This window comes from Microtus pennsylvanicus, chromosome 13, assembly GCF_037038515.1.
Source record: "Microtus pennsylvanicus isolate mMicPen1 chromosome 13, mMicPen1.hap1, whole genome shotgun sequence".
NCBI classification, from domain to species: domain Eukaryota; kingdom Metazoa; phylum Chordata; class Mammalia; order Rodentia; family Cricetidae; genus Microtus; species Microtus pennsylvanicus.
The window spans coordinates 21,331,505-21,349,749 of NC_134591.1; the positions used below are offsets into that span (position 1 = coordinate 21,331,505).

Consider the following 18,245-nt stretch of genomic DNA (forward strand, 5'->3'; position numbering starts at 1 on the left):
CAGGCGGATCTCTGTGAGTTCGAGACCAGCCTGGTCTACAAGAGCTAGTTCCAGGACAGGCTTCAAAGCTACACAGAGAAACCCTGTCTCGAAAAACCAAAAAAAAAAAAAAAAAAAAAAAAAACCAAAAAACTTTAAAGTGGAAAAGAATTTGCTGGTATTTGGGGTTTTTTTATTATAATTGTTTTTAGAATGGAACTGTATTTTTAAAACAAATGTGTAAACAGTGCTAGTATTTTCTGATCAAGTATCAAATATATTGTCTTCCTATGTGTCCTGACTGGCTTAGAACTTGTGGTTCTTCTGCTTCAATTTCACTAGTACTAGAATTAAATCTGCCTATGTTACCTGTTTGTACAGCGAGGAGAGGTTATTAATAGGTAACTTTTGGTGGAAGCCATTCTTTTTTTCGTTTGTTTGTTTGTTTTTGTTTTTTCGAGACAGGGTTTCTCTGTAGCTTTGGAGCCTGTCCTGGAACTAGCTCTGTAGACCAGGCTGGTCTCGAACTCACAGAGATCAGCCTGCCTCTGCCTCCCGAGTGCTGGGATTAAAGGCGTGCGCCACCATCGCCCGGCTTTGGAAGTCATTCTTGTTCTTTTAGAGTTCCCTTTGTAAATAAATAAGCAATAATGTGAGAAGGCATTAAATTGCTCAAGTCACTTCAGAAGTTTTATACAAGTGTTATATGATGAACAAAATTGTATGCATACCAAACTTTGTTTCCAAAATGAAACAAAATAAGGCACTATTCATTGTTTTAGGACATGAGTTGGCTGTTTGTTTTAAGGCACGGTCTCACTGTGTAGCATAGGCTGATCCAGAACTCACTGTGTAGCCGAGGTTGGCGTCAAACTCACAGCAGTCCTCTGAATGATGGAATTATATGTCATTTAATCACAGCATTTATGAGGCAGTGGCAGGTGGATCTGAGTTCCAGGACAGCCAGGTGTATAGAGTGAGTTCCAGGACAGCAAGAGCTACAGAGAAACCTTGTCTCAAAAAAACAAAGAAAATTTTTACTTGTGTGTGTTTGTAGGCAAGTGTGTGCTGCGGTCCATGTGTAGAGGTCCACAGACCAACTGTGATAATGGGTTTTCTTTCTACCTTGAGGGCCCAGGGATCAAACTTAGGTCCCTCGGGCTTGGCAGCAGTCACTTTACTTCCCAGGCCATCTCACTGGCCCTTGAAGCTTTATTTTAGATTTTAGTTTACAGTTCTGAGTGCTTCAGAAGCATACATTGGACAGGTTTGTGTTCAAGCTGCCAGCCGGGACATTAGATACACTGTACCCTGAGGATTCAGTGCCTACTGTAGTGAGGATCACGGCCACCCCTTGAAGTCTGGTAGTAAGACTTAGAGCCTCAGAATTGAGGCCATTTGTGCCTATTACTGTGTTACATGGGGGCAAGACTGATTAAGAACAGAAATCCTGGTAGTGTATGCCTTTAATCTCAGCACTCAGGAGGTTGGTCAAGTGGATCTCTGAATTGGAAGCCCGCCTGATCTACAGACTGCTAGGACAGCCAAGATGATACAGAGAAATTCTGTCCCCCAGAAATAGACATCCATGCTCTAAGAGTTATTGAAAATAGGAAAGTTTTATATATAAAAGAACTGAAAAACAACTAAGAGATCTTTGTCATTATTACCATCAAAGCTGTGACTGTCGAGTTTCTAGTTCTGATACAGAAATAATTGAGTGTCAGCTGCACCTAGGAAGTGAGCAGTGAGGCTGACTAGAATCAGTTTAGTTACCTTTCTTGACTCTCACTATGATTAAAATAGCAAAAGGGTAAAATTGAAAAGAGCCTCTCTCTTGCGTGGGGTTTTATTGAGGAGTGACAGCTTATGGCAGCAGAGAGGGGCCCCAAACATGAGTTGCTGGGCATCCATGTGATTTTATGGTGTACAGATTTTGAATACTTAAATTGTTACAACTGGATTTCATTAAATACCATCTGTTTTCTTGCAGGACCTATACAAATCAGCCTTTTTTTATTTTGAAGGAACCTTTTACAATGACAAAAGGTACCCAGAATGTAGAGACTTAAGCAGGTACTACTTCCAAAAATCTTCTCAAAGTCTTTGTGTTTTGTTTTCTTTTGAGAAAGTCCTGGATGGCCTGGACCTAATGATCCTCCTGCCTCTGCTTCCCTAGTGCTGACATTAAAAATGCGAACCAACACACCTAACTATACAGTGTTTCTGTATGTAACTCTGGCTGTCCTGGAACTCACTCTGTAGACCAGGCTGGCCTCAAACTCAAGAGATCCATCTGCCTCTGCTTCCCAAATGCTAAGTAGGGTTAAATTCGTGCACTGCTGCCACCATCAGCTAGCACCTTAATTAGAACTTGAAACTAAGAAATAGTAACATTCTAATCTTAGTATATGCTAAATATGTAAAAACAACCAAAAACCCTGTTGCCAAAAATAAACTGAGGACAAAATGTGACATTGTTATACATTTTTTGTTTGTTCTACAAGTGGTACATATCCTAAAAACAGCATCCTAAAAAACTGGTCCTCACTGAGATGAAAAGGGCAGAAGTGACTCTAATTTTAAGGCCATCCTGGTCTACATAGTGAGTTCCAGGAGAGCCAGACTCTGTCTCAAAGCAACAAAAACCCAAGAATAAAAAAGAGCTGTTACTCAGACGGATAAAAAGTTCAGTATCTAATCCTTTCTACACCCCTACTCCCCTTAAACATTTCTCACTCTTGGAGCTTAGGTGTATGCTTGTGCCATGGCACAAGTTTGAGCAGAGGAAAACAGATAGGAGTTAATCTTCTCCTTCCAATGGGGATCCCGGGGACTGAACCCAGATTTGGTGACCAATGTTGTTACCTACTGGTCCAAATTCACTGTTCTTTTAATCCAAGAATTCACAAGCCACCATTATCTTCCCTTCTAGATGGCAACGATCCATTTAATAAGGAGACCAGATTGTATGAAACATTGCAGGTATACTCTTTTCTTTCCTGTTCAAGTTTTAGTAATATTGCTTTATCCTTATCTTTCCCCCAAAACAGAACTATTATAGAATGGTCAGAGTCCCATGATCGAGGATATGGAAAATTTCAGACCGCTAGAATGGAAGACTTCACATTTAATGACTTGAATATTAAACTTGGCTTTCCTTACTTATACTGTCACCAGGGAGACTGTGAACATGTTGTTGTTATTACAGACATAAGGTATGTGGCATCACTTGGAGAATATTTTATCTTAAAAAGTGCCATTAATTGGGGGTGGGGAGGACGACACATGCTATTCAGCAAGAGTGTGAAGGTCAAGACAACTAGCAGGAAGTCTGTTGTCCTTCTACCACGTGCGTGGGGCCCTGGGGATTGGATTGAAGCTCAGAAGCAAGCATGTTTACCCACTGAGATGGCTCATTAACTACGTTCTGTCTCCTTACAAAAGTTTAAGTAGCTTTTAAGAGAAATTCAGCGAATTAAAGAGTTGTCCCTGTGGCTTAGCCTGGGAGCAGTAAGCATCTGCTTTCCATGCAGTGGGAAGCTTGCACACCCTGTTAATTTTTCTGAAAATCTATAGTAGATGTGGCCTATTACCCCAGTACTTGGGAGGCAGAGGCAAACAGATTTCTGTGAATTCCAGGTCAGCCAGAGCTATTTAATAAAAAGAAACTGTCTATAAATCAAAACTATGTATTAGAAAACCTATTTTAAAAAGTATTTATTGGAGGATTAAAATTCCATATTTTTTAAGTATCTAAATTTAATTGAAATAGTGATTCTATAGTGGGAAGGTGAGTAAATTCCAAAATAATGAATAGTTTAGAATTGAGATGCTGAAGAAATGGCTTGATGGATAAGACCAGTTCAAATATGAAAAGCCAGGAATGGCCTTGTACACCTGTAACTCTAGTGCTGTGGCGGGCAATGACAGAAGATCACTGGGGCTGCCTGCCTGCCAGCCTAGCTCTACTGAGAGGCCCTGTCTCAGGGCAGTAAGGCAGAGAGTGGTGGTGCAGAGTATCTCATGTCCTTTTCAGGTACCTACATGCACACAAGTACCATATACACCTACCTCAGACACACACACACACAAAAAACAGAAAACTAGTTCCCTGGGGAGGAAGGATGTAAAAGTAAGATCTCATAATTTCATATTTATATGACCTTTAAAACCTATTTACAGTATGACTCTTTGCTAACCTTTGAAAGATTTAAAACCTGGTCTTTTATTTATGTACAAATACATTTTGTTTTGTTCCACTTAGCCCAGGCTGGCCTCACACTTGCTGTATAAGCTAAGCATTAAACTCCTGGTCCTTGGGATTGAAGATTGCTCAGTGGTCAAGAGCACAGGCTGCTCTTCCAGCACTCACAAGACGACCACAACCATCCATGTCAGGAACCCAGCAGAGCTGAGATTAAACCTAGTTTGTAAATTTTACAACTAATAAATCTTTAGGGTTTATGACTTACCCAGCACCATGCTGCTGGTTAGTGGCACTTAAATTTTGTAGTTCTGACATTTAACATTAAAATCATAATTTATGTCATTCAAGGATCCAAATCTTTTATTTTTTATAATGAGAAAGTCATGTAGTAAGAGCTAGTTAATCTAAGCCAGGTATCACTGGGCAGCCTTGCTTTTATTGTGTTCCACAAATAACAGTGTGGTGTTAGATTATGATGAAATACATAAAAAAATATTACATGCAGACTGTCACAGCATGTTATCATAAAGGGAATTGAGAAATTGATTTCTGGAAAGCATGCTGGGCAAAGTGTTCAGTACAGGTGGCTATAGTCTTGCCCTATAGTAAGCTGGGCAAGACCTAGAACTAAGTTACATCCCCAGTAATGAGATTAGGTACAAGCTGTTTAATCCAAGAAATCAGTTTACTGAAATCTTTTGTGAACAAAATATAGAAGGTCAAACCATGTTCCTAATGTTGGGGAGCAGGTATAGCATTTGTGTTTCACATAATTTGCTTTCCTCGTGAAAGGCTTGCACATCACGATGACTGCTTGGATAGAACACTTTATCCCCTTCTTACCAAGAAGCATTGGCTGTGGACCAGAAAATGTTTTGTTTGCAAGATGTATACAGCTAGGTGAGTGACAGCTTTCTTTCCTTTAAAAAGTACTGGGTTTCACTTTTAGTACTTCAGATATCTGCTTTCAGTTTGGGTTTCAAAGTTTTAATCTACTAGAGTCATTATTCCAGTGTTGATGCAGTTTGGTGAAAATGAGATTTTTGTTTGTTTTGTTCGGAAGATGAAACCCAGAGCCTGCTGCCTGTTAATCAGCGTTTGTACACCACTAGGCTACACCCCATATCGTTTGAAAACGAGGGAATGCATACATCAAGGAGCCATGCTTTCTTTGCTTCTTGACTGTCGTTTACGTTTCAACTCAGGTTTTATGTTCTGAACAATCGATGTGGGACAAACCTCAGGAGGCTGAGGCAGGAAGATTTTGAGTTTAATGCCAGCCTGGGCATTTAACAAGATCTCACCTCCTCACAGAATAGAAAATAAAAGGTGGAATGTGACACAGCGTGAAGAGCTCTCTCTAGTCTTGAGTGCGGCCAGCATGTTTACACTGTGGGGATTATTTTCTGGTTTTGTTGTAAAGACAAGGCCTCACACAGCCTGAGCTGACTATTCTCAAACCAATGGTGTAAATTAAGGACTTGACCTTGAATTTCTTATATTCCTGCCTTAGTCTCTTGAGTACTGGGATTATAGGTATAAGTCAACTATGAGATGATTCGTACTGTTAATCAGAGCCAAAAATTTTGGCCTATTTAGGGAAATAGTTGAAAATTTAGTATCTTCAGTTTGCTTTGGATTCCCTATCAAAGTATTTTTTCTAAAGGATCACTAGGAAAATAGAAATCAGTTACCAAAATGAAAATCCAGGGGTTGGTTTAAATTTTTCAGAACATCAGAAAAAAATTAAACTAAAATGATAAATTTGAGAGAAACTTAAAAACAGAAATTTCATGTGATGAGTGACACAGCATGAAATAATCTCAGGTGAACATTGTCCCTATACTGTGTATAGACCAAATTGTCATATTTTTATCTTCAACCTAGATTAAAATCCTTACATCCCCAAACTAAACAATTTTTGTTAAAATAAGAATGATATAGACCATTATGGCCCCTGTGCAGGGATCATATGCAAATTCAAGTTTCTCTATTTTGATGGCAAAGTAAGGTAACCTATCATCTCCAATTATTTGATACATTGTAGAGTAACTAGAAGACATGGTCACTTCGTGTAGAAATGTCATGCTCTATACTATTTGTACGTTTGCCTTGTTTTAAAATAAGTATCTGTGTATGTGGGCACATACCTATAATCCCAGCACCCTGAAAGCTGAAAGCCGGCCCGGATTACATAACTTAAGGAAGTCTTCTGGGGTCTGTAAAATGTAGATCTATTAATTTTCCAAGGTGATTATTAGAAAACAAGTGAGTTACTTAAAGGACAGGAGTTCTCGTAAATGTGTGTGCTGCTGATAGTTTGCATAAGCGGCAATCTTAAACAGTTCTGCCGCATTTCCTGGTGTATGTCCCTACTGTGTTGGTATAGCTGGTTGAAGCAGTAGTGAGAATGTTTTTTATGTATTGCTACAGAGCATTGGTTCACAACCGTCCTAAAACTATGATTCTTTAATAGTTTCTCACGATGTGGTGACCCCCAACCATAATTTATTTTTGTTGATACTTCATAACTGTAATTTTCCTATTATGAATTATAATGTAAATATGTGATATGTAATCTGTTGAGAACTGCTGTTATAGGCCATAAGTCATAGACTATTGAAGCATAAAAAATCCCAGCTATAATATAACATATACTTTTTTTTTAAACTACAGATGGGTGACAAACGACGACACCTTTGCACCAGAGGATCCGTGTTTCTTTTGTGATGTCTGTTTCAGAATGCTCCATTATGATTCTGAAGGCAACAAACTAGGGGAATTCCTTGCTTATCCTTATGTTGACCCAGGAACCTTTAATTAGTACCATATATATTTTATATACTAAAGTTTAGTTAATATATTTCATACTTATTATACAGTGGGGTTTTTTTTCTTGTGGCTTTTTACTTATGTTGTTTATGTTACTGAGATGTAGAAATACTTTTTTTGTATTCTGAATATATAAACATTGTTGGAAACCAGCTTTTGATTCTTGTCTCTGACTCCTATGCATTCTGTACCCGAATGGGTTTTGCTAATGGTAGAATGCAGCTGACAATACATCAAGTCTAGTAGTCCTTTAAAGAAATCTGTGAAGGACATGAGAGCTACACTTCCTACTATGAAGCTTCCAAGGTAAAGACCCTTCAAGTATCTGCAGTAAAGAGAAACTAAGAGCAGAAAATTAGGAGTAGCTATAATTTCATTTTAGGTTCCTGTGATATTTTTTAAGATAGACACTAGACTACAATGAATCTAAAAAGATTTAGTTATGCCCATAGTATTATTTAAAGTGAAGCCCATTTCTTGAAATCACAAATGTTTAATCTGTCATGGCTAAAGAAAATAGCGGATTTTACATTACCATGGCTCACTTAATCCTCATAATAATTATGAGCATGTGAAAATCAGTAGGGAAAGTTTTCCAGCTTAGCGCCTCCATTTTTTGTCCCCTTGCTGTAAAATTGTAATGACATTTCTCATTCTGAGATACAGAAGAAAACTGCTAAACAAACTATCAAAATATTTTGTGGAAACTTTTGGGGTAGAAAATGAACTTTGTAATATTATAAAATAGACATTTAACTTTAATTAACTTTATTAACTTTCTCTGTCCTAGGTTTAACTTAAATTCACTGAATCTTCTCCAGATGGCTAAGAACAGATCAGTAAACCAGAGACCTACACATCTGTTTAAAGATTGTGAAGCATGTTTCATGGACTTAAATGCACAAACACAATTATGGCCACTGACATGGAGATGACAAGTGCCTCTATGTGGTATGTCTAAAGTATTCTTGTTTAGTGCTGTAGCAACACAGGTCATTTACTCTCCAGGGCTAATTTACAATGTGCCCAAATTTCTTACTTTCCTGTATTGAGTGATATTAACATTAAGTACACTGAGAATTCTACTTCACAATCATACACTAATAATGAATGAATGATTTACTCAATTCCTAGATTAATATGGCAATTCTTGTGGGTCTTGTTCATACTCTCCCAAAGTAAATTTACAGGAAGTTAGTTATCCCTAATACATATGTTATGCCAATTATCCCATTTTAATAGACAAAGATGACAGATAACAGATAAACATTATTATATGGAATCCTTATTTATTAAGAATGCTATTCTACTTTTTTTTACCCACAGTTCACATACCTTCCATTTCTTTGATGGTAGAAATAAGGAAAGGCTCACCAGGTTACTATAATTATCAATTATTTAGGTATCCCAACTAGTTCACATGAAAAGAATTTCAACTTTATAGTTACAAGTGTAAAGCCCCTGACTTCAAACAGTTTTTCTTTATGCCAGTATATCTTTTAAATACAACATAACAATTAAATTTCATGTGTCACTTTAAGGGCAGAGGTAAACATGAATGGCACAACCTTATCAGTGAAAACCCTATAGATAGACCTGCACAAGACTGCTGTATAGAAAATAGCTGTAGATATACCTGCACAAGACTGCTGTATAGAAAACAGCTGTTCCCTATAGATATACCTGCACAAGACTGCTGTATAGAAAATCCCTATAGATATACCTGCACAAGACTGCTGTATAGAAAATCCCTATAGATAGACCTGCACAAGACTGCTGTATAGAAAACCCTATAGATATACCTGCACAAGACTGCTGTATAGAAAATGCTGTTTCCTCAAGCATCTTGCTTATACTTCACAATTCTTTTAAGGATAATTTTATAGCAGGGCACTCATCACTAATATCTGTTGGTGAATCACACAACACAAATTTAAGCACATTTTGCTATTTGCAGTAGATAGTAGTCTATTCTCTGACCAATGGAATAAAGTTTTTTAGCTGAAGCCTTTGCTCTGCATACAGGAGTGAATGGCAGACTGCATCCCCACCTGGCACTTTTTAATCAGGTCAGTGGATATAAACAGGAACATTTTTAGTGTGCCACATCATTGTCTGGGTCAAAATCCACCATGCTATAGAGTTTCTAGCTAGAATAGCATATATGGTCTAATGAGCTGTGGTGAACTGTTTGTACATCAGGACTTGCAATCAGAATCTTTCATTAAGGTGGAATATGTAAAATTGATCCAAACAACTGGGAAAAACAACATCAAAATAGGTATCCATACATGCATATTACACATGCATACTATGCACACTGGGAGAGGTGGTAGGTTTAATGCAATTTTGTTTAGAGTTTTCAGAGTGATAGCTTGCCTGTGACAGACAGTTCCAAAGCACACATGGTTTCAAGCAGACACCTACCTAAGAAGGTAATGACTAGAAGAACGCTGCTAGCACTCTGAGTGGGACACTGTAGTGAAGAACGGGAAGTCCACAGAGGCAAGTGACAGTGCTTCCCTGAGCTTACCACTGCATACCTCCTCTGTCCCCTAACAGGACCTCAGTGGGGGCTAAGGACGACACTACTTCCTTAGCAGGTGATCTACAATTCTTTCAGTAGTTCTTCTCAACTAGCAGTAATAATAATTTACTAATAGAGTTTGGTAGAAAAAATTTTAATTAAAACAAGTTTACACATTTGACACTTAATGGCTTAACTAGAATAATTTTCATTCAAGCTAAAAATGTACTAAGGACAAAACAGAAGAGTGGTGTAGATAATGTACAGCATTTGCCCCAAACAGTAGTTCAATAAGAGCAAAAGTTCAATTACTGAATAATTCAAAGTCCTTTACATAAGTGAAAATAATTATGAGACGTCAAGGTCATATATATAAACATAACACACAAAACACTGCTATTAAGTCACTTTCCCATTAAAATTTCAAAACATAGTGATGAACCTTTCTTCCAATTGGAAACAAATGATGACGTGATTACTCAGAAGACCTTTGAAATGTTATTCCTTAACAGACTCTGATGGTCTCTTTGTATGGATTATCTACTTACTGTCTTGGAGCAACTGTTGTTTCTACCTTTTATTTTTGTAATCTTGTGATGCCTGATGATACAGAAACTAAATATAAATCCCATTAGTTTTCTTATTTATTTACCACTTAATAAACATCATGGACTGATTACAATTTAAAAACACACACATACCTCAATGAGCATGACCTTCTTAATGTGAGATTAAAAACAAACTAGTTTTAGGTTTTTGTGATTAGTAACTATAAAGGATTGTATATGAAGTTCCTCTATATACCCAATCTGTTCTCTTTAATTCTGACTCCACTGAATTCGCAGCCCTGAAACTAAATTACTTTCAAAAGTCATCAAATTTGTACCTTCTAGTTGGACATGTGGGTGTCACACAGACTACACATTATTAGGAAGAGGCAAGCTAATGCAGCACAATAGACTGAGGTTACATTAACTTCTGATAAAAAGGAGTGAGTACTTAGAAGTAACATTCATTTTACCAACCATAAAAATGCTCAACTTCTAAAAAAACCCACAAACAGTGAAAAGACAGTCTGGTAAATCCAAGATTTATAAAAACTATGCACAAACCCACATTATTTGGGAGAAGAACGATTTATACAAGTAGCAGTTTTAAAATGTAACTGGCCTACTACCAATTACACGTGCACACACACACACTAACCAAAATACACTAGTCACGTCTATAAAGCAGGTCAACCTTTCTAAGTAGGTTTCCCTCACACTTGAACTGGATGATGGAGCCATTAATACTGCACACGGAAAATTAGCAATAAGTTTTACTTTTACACAAACATAAAGGGATTTTTCTTTCCCCAAACTACTTAAACATCAAAACCTATACTTATAAAAAATTTAATCCTTTCAGTCAGCAGCCTAAGTATTTCAGATGAAGCCACTCACAACAGACTTCACATACTCATTACACCCCACGTCTGCCAATCTAGTTATCTAGTGGTGACTCCTTCAGAGATAGTTCAGCCTCTCTCTCTTCTCCGGGTGATCTAAAATAAAGGGAAAAAAGAAAGCTGTCACAAGTATTGGGGTTTTCTCTTGAGTAAAAAGAGCTTTAATTCTAATTTTTTTAAAAAAAAATCACAAACACTTAACATGTATGTTGCTAAAGTAATACACAGATCTGGTGAGATAACCCAAGGAGGCATCCTAGATCTGGCACTAAATTTAAGATGAATTTTATTTAAACAGAATTTGTATCTGTGATGACAACATAAAATAAGAACTAGACAAATACAGGTCCATAGGTACTTTACAAAGTACCTACTTAACATATCAAGGTTCAAAGAAAAATTGTTTTCTTTCAGAGTTCCTACTGAGATCCATTTCTGAGTAAATATAGGGGCAGTAATTAACCTGTCATCCCAAACAGACTGTGTCTGGGTAACGGCTACAAGTTCAAGGCTGACCTGGACAGTGTAGGGAGATCTGTCTCCATAAACCTTTTGGGGGTGTTGGGATGAGTCACTATGTAGCCTTCTATTCTTTTTGCTGGTGCTAGGGACTGAACTCAGCCTGCCTTAACATCTACCCTTCTTCCTCTTGTCTTTTCCCTTAAATAAATGAGTAGTGCTCTTTCTGCTTATTCCTCTGCACACCAGAAGCTGGCATCAGGTTTCATTATAGATGGTTGTGAGTAGCCATGTGGTTGCTTTCGGGAATTGAATTTGGGACCTTTATAAGAACAGCCAGTTCTCTTAACCACTAAGCCACTTCTTCAGTCCCTCCTGCTGTTTTGATTCACAACTTAGTAAGACTGATATAGTGGACCATCAAAGCACTCTAGAGGCAGACTTCTCTATGTGTTCAAGACTAGCCTAGTCTACACAGCAACTTCCACGACAGCCAGGCAACACAACGTACACAGTGAGACCTTGTCTAAAAGGGGTGTGTAGGGAAAGGAAGTGTTAAACAAAAATCATTTTTTTTCTTTTTAATCATTGAGCTCAGTGATAGTATTTCCCCAGCATATTTAGCCTTAGGAAGAATTACTGTGCTAAAATCATGAACTAATGGGGGGGGGGAGTTGCATACACCTTTAATCCCAGCACTTGGGAGGCAGAGGCAGGCATCTGAGCTCGAGGCCAGCCTGGTTTACAGAACGAGTTCCAGGATAGCAAAAGCTACAAAGAAAAGCCCCATCTCAAAAACAAAACAAACTGTATAAGCCAAGCACAATGGTACAACTCTGTAGTCCCAACAACTGGGAAAGCCAAGGCAGGAGAATCTCTTAGAGCTCAGGAGTTTGAAGCCAGACTCAGCCAAAAAAAGCAAGACACTTAAGACCCTTCAAGAAATTTTTTCTATTATTTTATGTATGGGCTTTCTTCCTGAACATATGTCTGTGTACCATGTGAGTGTCTGGTGCCAACAAGGCCAGGAAGGGTAGGGATCATCTGGAACTGGGGTTAAGACAGTTCTGAGCTGCTTTATATATGGGTGCCAAACCAAGTCCTCTGAAGAGCAGCCGGTGCTCTTAACATTGGAGTCTCATCTCTCCAGCCTTAATTTCAAAAGGCCATTACTTTTCTTACTGCCCTTACTTTTTCTTACTGCCAGCCTCATGGCTGTCTTTGCTTTCTTCGTTGCTGTCACCATTATGTTGTGGATGACTACTGTCTTGAGCGTCAGATCCTCCATTTAGGGTCTTTGAACCTTTAGAATACAAAAACTGTTAGTACATACAAAATAATACATTAAATTATCCTAGATGTTCAAGGTCAAAGTATGACCCTTATGCTCCTAACACTTTTTATTTTAGGATTAGGTCTGATGTCATTTCAAAGAAGATGAATGAAAAGATATACTAATAACTTGTATCATTCAAAGTCTAGAGTAGGTAAGGCACAACAAGAAACATTTTTTTAAAAGTGGACAGATGACTTGAATTACTAATCTCATCACATTACATCTGGAATACTGTAACTGGCAGAACTTTTTAGTCACTAGCATGCATGTAGCTTTTTTGGGGGGAATAATTAAATTTAGTATTTATAGTATTTTAGAGCATAAAGTACTCAAACTGATGTGACTGGGCATTCTTGTGGAAACTTACTAATAAGTATCTAAGGGAATCTAATGAGTATAAAAGCTTTTTGGTTGTTGTGTCAGTTTTAACCACAAGTATATGCCAGTTATGGTGTTTTGTCATGGAATTGGAGGGCAGATAGTGGTGTTCTAGTCTTAGAATCCTCTGTAGGTAAATTCTGAACTACAATGTATTGTAGTTCTGAACTACAGTATGTATAGAATTTATTTTTAAATATACTTGGGTGGGCAAAAGGCTACACAGGACCACATTTAGCACTCGTTTACCTAATAATTTGGAGCCAGCAGTGTTTTAGATATCTTGACTATAAGACTCAATTTCATATGCATCTTAAACACATTGCCTCAAGACAATTTTATGCATTGGCACATCAAAACAAGGTGCGTCAGCCATCTATTCGGACAGTCTGTGATCGACTCTCAGCACCTATTCCTAACTCCATTTAGATGATACTGGTTACTATTTTCTTTTAACACAGTAAAATACCACTTATATCCACACATAGCCACTTAACAATTTAAAGATATAGTACTTAACACAGTGTACAACATGCTTAGGGTAACTAACACTGAAAACCTGTTGGCATGATCAGAAAGAAACAAGCAGCATCTTTGGCTCCAACTAGGATGCAGCAACTCTGGTTCTGTGCCTACTGTATACTGTATTTTTTGGCAAAAGCTAATGAGAGAAAATGGGTTGCTTCTCTAGAAGACATCCTTTCCCCGAAACTAAACTGTCATCAACAATGGTTTTGTTACAAGTATTACTGCTCTAGTCCTTCAAAATACCCAACATAACAATTTTACCAGTTATGTTGTGTACAAGTTCTGTGTCTGTGTTGAACATCTCAGCTGTTTCAAGGTCAATGAATATACAATGCGACCTCATTGCTGATACAGGTTTCAATAGCCACCTTTTCTAACACGTGTAACAAAACCATTTACAAAAGCAGTGCTGGCAAGTAACAGAGAGGGAAACCCAACATTAAGTTATTACATACCTGTTTGTTCCTTTTCTAGCTTTTTGTTTGGCCCTTTCTTCCCTTGATCTTTGGTTTTATTTGCTTCCTCATGCTGTCTTTGTTCAGCAAGAGATTTGTTCAGCACTTGGGTGATGACTGAATCTCCTTCACCAACCAAAAACATATTCTTAAACTTGTTATATAACATTGTAGACTTTTCCATGATAACTTGACTAACTTTGAACCGTCGTATCTGAGAAAACAATAGTCATGATTATCTTTCCTAATTGATTTACTTATATTTTTCTTTAAAAATGAAGAACTGAAAAAAAATTTACAGGTCGTCAAACCACTTACTTTTTTTAATGTTGTGATCATCTCTGTGTGTTTCTGAGCTTGTTGCATTGTTACCTGAAGTGAAGCAAGTTCATCCAGTGCCTCAATGCATCTGTTCACATCCTTCATGACAAAACAGCAATTTCATAACTGTTAATTACTAAAGCATCTACATAATCTACTTCTGAAGATTTTTTTAAAGCTCTTAAGATGATAGGCACGAAATGGCCAGGTATTGTTTCCTTAATCTTTAAAAACTTACACACTTAAGTCATGTGAGAAAATATTTAAAGCTGTTAAAGCAGTGCATTTTAAATGAGGTTAAACACTTACTAGATTATCAATTTTGAGTGAATTTTTAATTTCAGCATGTATCCTTTGAAGTCGAGAATCCATTGATGTTTCTATAAATTGAAATATGTGAAAAACAGTAAATAGTTTTTCCCCCACACCATATCTCTGTACAGTTTAACAAATAAAAGAAATGGTGGTTACAAAGTTTTCTTAGTAGTCTTTAAGAAGCCCATTATAGATGAATAGTCTAAGAAGTTACCTACTAAATTTAATATATGGTCTGGAGCAGAAACATGCAGCATAAAAGCACAAAAATACCGCTGAGCTGCATTTGTTTCTAAACTCTTGTCTCATATGATGACCTACATGTCAGCTCTTAACTTGTTTTACCTCACTCATTTAACTGCAAGGTATTTATCAAAATGGGTAAACCTACAGTGCTCTAGCAGGGTTGCAAAACTGTCCCCAAATAAGCATTAGAATACAGAGACATTAGCAAGTTCACTTTAATTGCTTAAAATGCAATTTAACATAGATTCCATCAGACTTAAAAAGGTATTATTTGCAGAATATAAAAACATGGGATGAGCCGGGCGGTGGTGGCGCACGCCTTTAATCCCAGCACTCGGGAGGCAGAGGCAGGCGGATCTCTGTGAGTTCGAGACCAGCCTGGTCTACAAGAGCTAGTTCCAGGACAGGCTCCAAAACCACAGAGAAACCCTGTCTTGAAAAACCAAAAAAAAAAATAAAAAAATAAATAAAAAATAAAAACATGGGATGGAACTGCAAAAAATACTCTTAAAAGTTTTTTAATCTGTTTACTTTGGTTTTTTAAGTCAGGGTCTCAGTTTGTATCCCTGGTTGCCCTGGAACTGTGGTTCTCCTGGCTATGCTTCCTTAAGTGATTACAGGAATGTGCCATCATACCCAGCTTACAAAACTTTCTATGTGTGATTTTGTATCTTAGAAAGTAAAGTAACTAACCTCGCTTCTTCTCCACTTTCTTAACTTCTGGCTTCTTTCCTTCATCTTTATTCTGCCTATCAAATGTTAACACAAATATTTCAAAACACTGGAACTTTGTGACTTAGGTTAGCAGACGCCCATATTCCCCTATGTAAAGGTTTAAAAAAAATGGTCCTTAAAAATAGTAAATCAGCCTACAACACAGGACACTGACTAGTTTCTAAAACTATGCAGTTCTACATCATTAGCATAAATACAGACAAAACTCAAACAAGCTAATTTAGTTTTTCAGAGATAATCACAGTGTGACTTTGAAGCAGTCACACTGAAATGTAATGCTAAAAATCCAATTTCATGATCACTGGCCAAACAAGCCACAATGGGAAGAGAACACCTATAAATGCTTAATGGATTTTTAATCAACTTCTTTTCCTATAATTATTTTAAGGCATATTATAAAGTAGACCAATTTAGTTGTTCCCCACATCTCCAAAGGGCAGGTAAATCAAAGGACGTTGAGATTAACTTCAATAGTGATTAGATATACTTTAAACTGATTATATGGTCTTTTAAAACTGGAAAGGGTGCCATTGTTATCAAGCTAAATGACATCCACTGTTATTCACAAACCATCTCATACATGAAAACTAACTATATTACTAATATTAACAAAAATAACCTTTTAAATTAGAAATTTTAATCTCTAGTACCTTGGCTTGGTGTTCAGGCCCTATTATGAACCAATTAAAATAGACAAGAACAAAAAAATACCTAAAAATCACATTTTTTTTAAAAAAAACTTTATTTTAAAATTTTGGTTACAGTTTCATTTTTTTTTTTTTACTTAACAAGTCTAATGTTTAATCTCTCAGGATTAAAAAGAAAAAAACAAGACTAAAGAATTTAACAACAAAAGAATGTCAAGGAAAGGGCACAACTGCCCCATTTTTCAAGAACGTAATAGCTATTCCAGTTTAACACCTAGCTTCAAAACAAGATGAGTTTTCATATTTTCTAAATGAAATAATGTACAACCACCGTCTTCTTCATCTATGTTTGTTATATAACTTTCAAACACAAAGCTTCATTTTAAGCTTGGTTTAAAAAAAAAACAGGAATGATGGCCAACCTTAATATGTAGTGTGCACCTTACAGGATATTTTGTTAACAATCATGACACAGTTAATAATGCCATTAATAATGAAGTCCTCAATTTAGAATCTGGAACATTTCTTCCATCAAGGGGGGGAGGGGAAATTCAGTCCAATGAGTCTGTCTCAAGATCTTCATCGCTTGTATGCTCCACTTGTATTCTCTTTTCAGTTACTGGATTAATGCTTTGAGCCCAAAATGAGATATATTTTTTATTACTGTAGATTACATGTTGTTTGGCTGGGAATACAATACAATAAACTTTATTTTGCATAATGCATTTCACACAAGTTGCATCTGAAATGCTTTACAGAGCAAAACTGTCCAAGTACAAAGTTTTGTAATAACAGGAGAAGGAAAGAAAACACAAATATTAGAATTTGAGAAAGTTACATTGGAGGACATTCAAAAGAAACTGAAATACAAAAAGATATCTTGAGATTCTGAAGAAGGATTGGGCTAGATTTACTAAGCAACAACTAATTTATGCCTTAAGTCTGGGAGTTAAAAGCAACAACAGTCACAGTTATTCAGGGGAGAGAAAGGACAGGAGTAACGGCATTTACAGATGTGCCCACGGTCTGGCATTTTAATCACTTTTAAACTCAAGCAGCTAAACTGCTCTGTATCCTCCAAATAGCTACAGAATCAGAGACAATATATCTATAAAGATGTTCAGCTTGCAGATAGATGCATCATAAAGGCAAAAGAAAATGATTTTTAGTGGTTGCCACACTGTCTTACCTACAAAATCAACTCACTAGCGAAAAAAGCCCAGTTTTTGACACTATAAAGTGTTGGTCTAAAAGAGTCTAACAATAAACTAGGAAACAACTATATAATAAAGACATGAAGTCTAATTATCATAGCAATCATTATTCCTTGTTCTGATAAAATAATGGTATACAATAAAGGAGGAAGAAATTCCTCATGGAAAACGTCTATTGTTTCCATGTGTCAAAGTGTAATTCAAACGCATCAAATGCAAGTCCTGCCAGCCTTTGGGTTTACTTTAATCGGCTTCCTGCTTTCCAACAGTGCTTTTGTTATCTTTACTAACTTTTATACAGGCCTGCTGGTGGTACGACAAATACAAATATTTACTGCATTCTTTCTCCACCAATGTTTCCATCATTCTGTGTTTCGCATGTTATACAAATAAGGAGGAGAGAGTAGTCTGTAAAGTGCTAACAGCTCCTCACTGCACTTTCACTGACGTTAACAGACAGCCCAAGGAGGACACCTCAGTGCATCTCATCCTCCAACAGCACATACCGAACACTTTTCTAATATGGAAAGTTGCTTCAAAAGGTTTCATGAAGTCTGGAAAATGAGAGTGCACTTAAAATCTTTCATACTACTCTTTAAAAAAAAAAAGCTTA

At 36.9% G+C, this 18,245-nt stretch overlaps 2 protein-coding genes across 7 annotated transcripts in view; one reads left to right on the forward strand and one right to left on the reverse strand.

Moving 5' to 3' along the window:
• Positions 1-9,056, forward strand: part of Snapc3 (small nuclear RNA activating complex polypeptide 3) — a 29,389-nt gene extending 20,333 nt beyond the window's left edge. Inside the window, exons 6-10 of one of the 2 annotated variants that reach the window (XR_012907393.1) lie at positions 1,973-2,055; positions 3,033-3,197; positions 4,982-5,089; positions 6,866-7,327; positions 7,812-9,056. Coding sequence is in view for 1 of the 2 variants with exons in the window: in XM_075944606.1 (XP_075800721.1) it covers positions 1,973-2,055; positions 3,033-3,197; positions 4,982-5,089; positions 6,866-7,013 (504 nt within the window). In the remaining variant the exon portion in view is untranslated. Of the gene's footprint in view, positions 1-1,972; positions 2,056-3,032; positions 3,198-4,981; positions 5,090-6,865 lie in introns of both variants that reach the window. The other variant, XM_075944606.1, reaches the window with a different exon arrangement.
• A 630-nt stretch (positions 9,057-9,686) lies between these two features.
• Psip1 (PC4 and SRSF1 interacting protein 1) overlaps positions 9,687-18,245 on the reverse strand; it is a 39,971-nt gene continuing 31,412 nt past the window's right edge. Inside the window, exons 11-16 of one of the 5 annotated variants that reach the window (XM_075944601.1) lie at positions 15,730-15,785; positions 14,785-14,855; positions 14,473-14,574; positions 14,155-14,368; positions 12,649-12,760; positions 9,687-11,094 (exon numbers count right to left, since the gene is read on the reverse strand). In XM_075944601.1, the coding sequence (XP_075800716.1) occupies positions 11,034-11,094; positions 12,649-12,760; positions 14,155-14,368; positions 14,473-14,574; positions 14,785-14,855; positions 15,730-15,785 (616 nt within the window). In that variant the 3' untranslated portion in view covers positions 9,687-11,033. Of the gene's footprint in view, positions 11,095-12,648; positions 12,761-14,154; positions 14,369-14,472; positions 14,575-14,784; positions 14,856-15,729; positions 18,187-18,245 lie in introns of those variants that run through there. The other 4 variants (XM_075944602.1, XM_075944603.1, XM_075944605.1 and 1 more) reach the window with 4 other exon arrangements.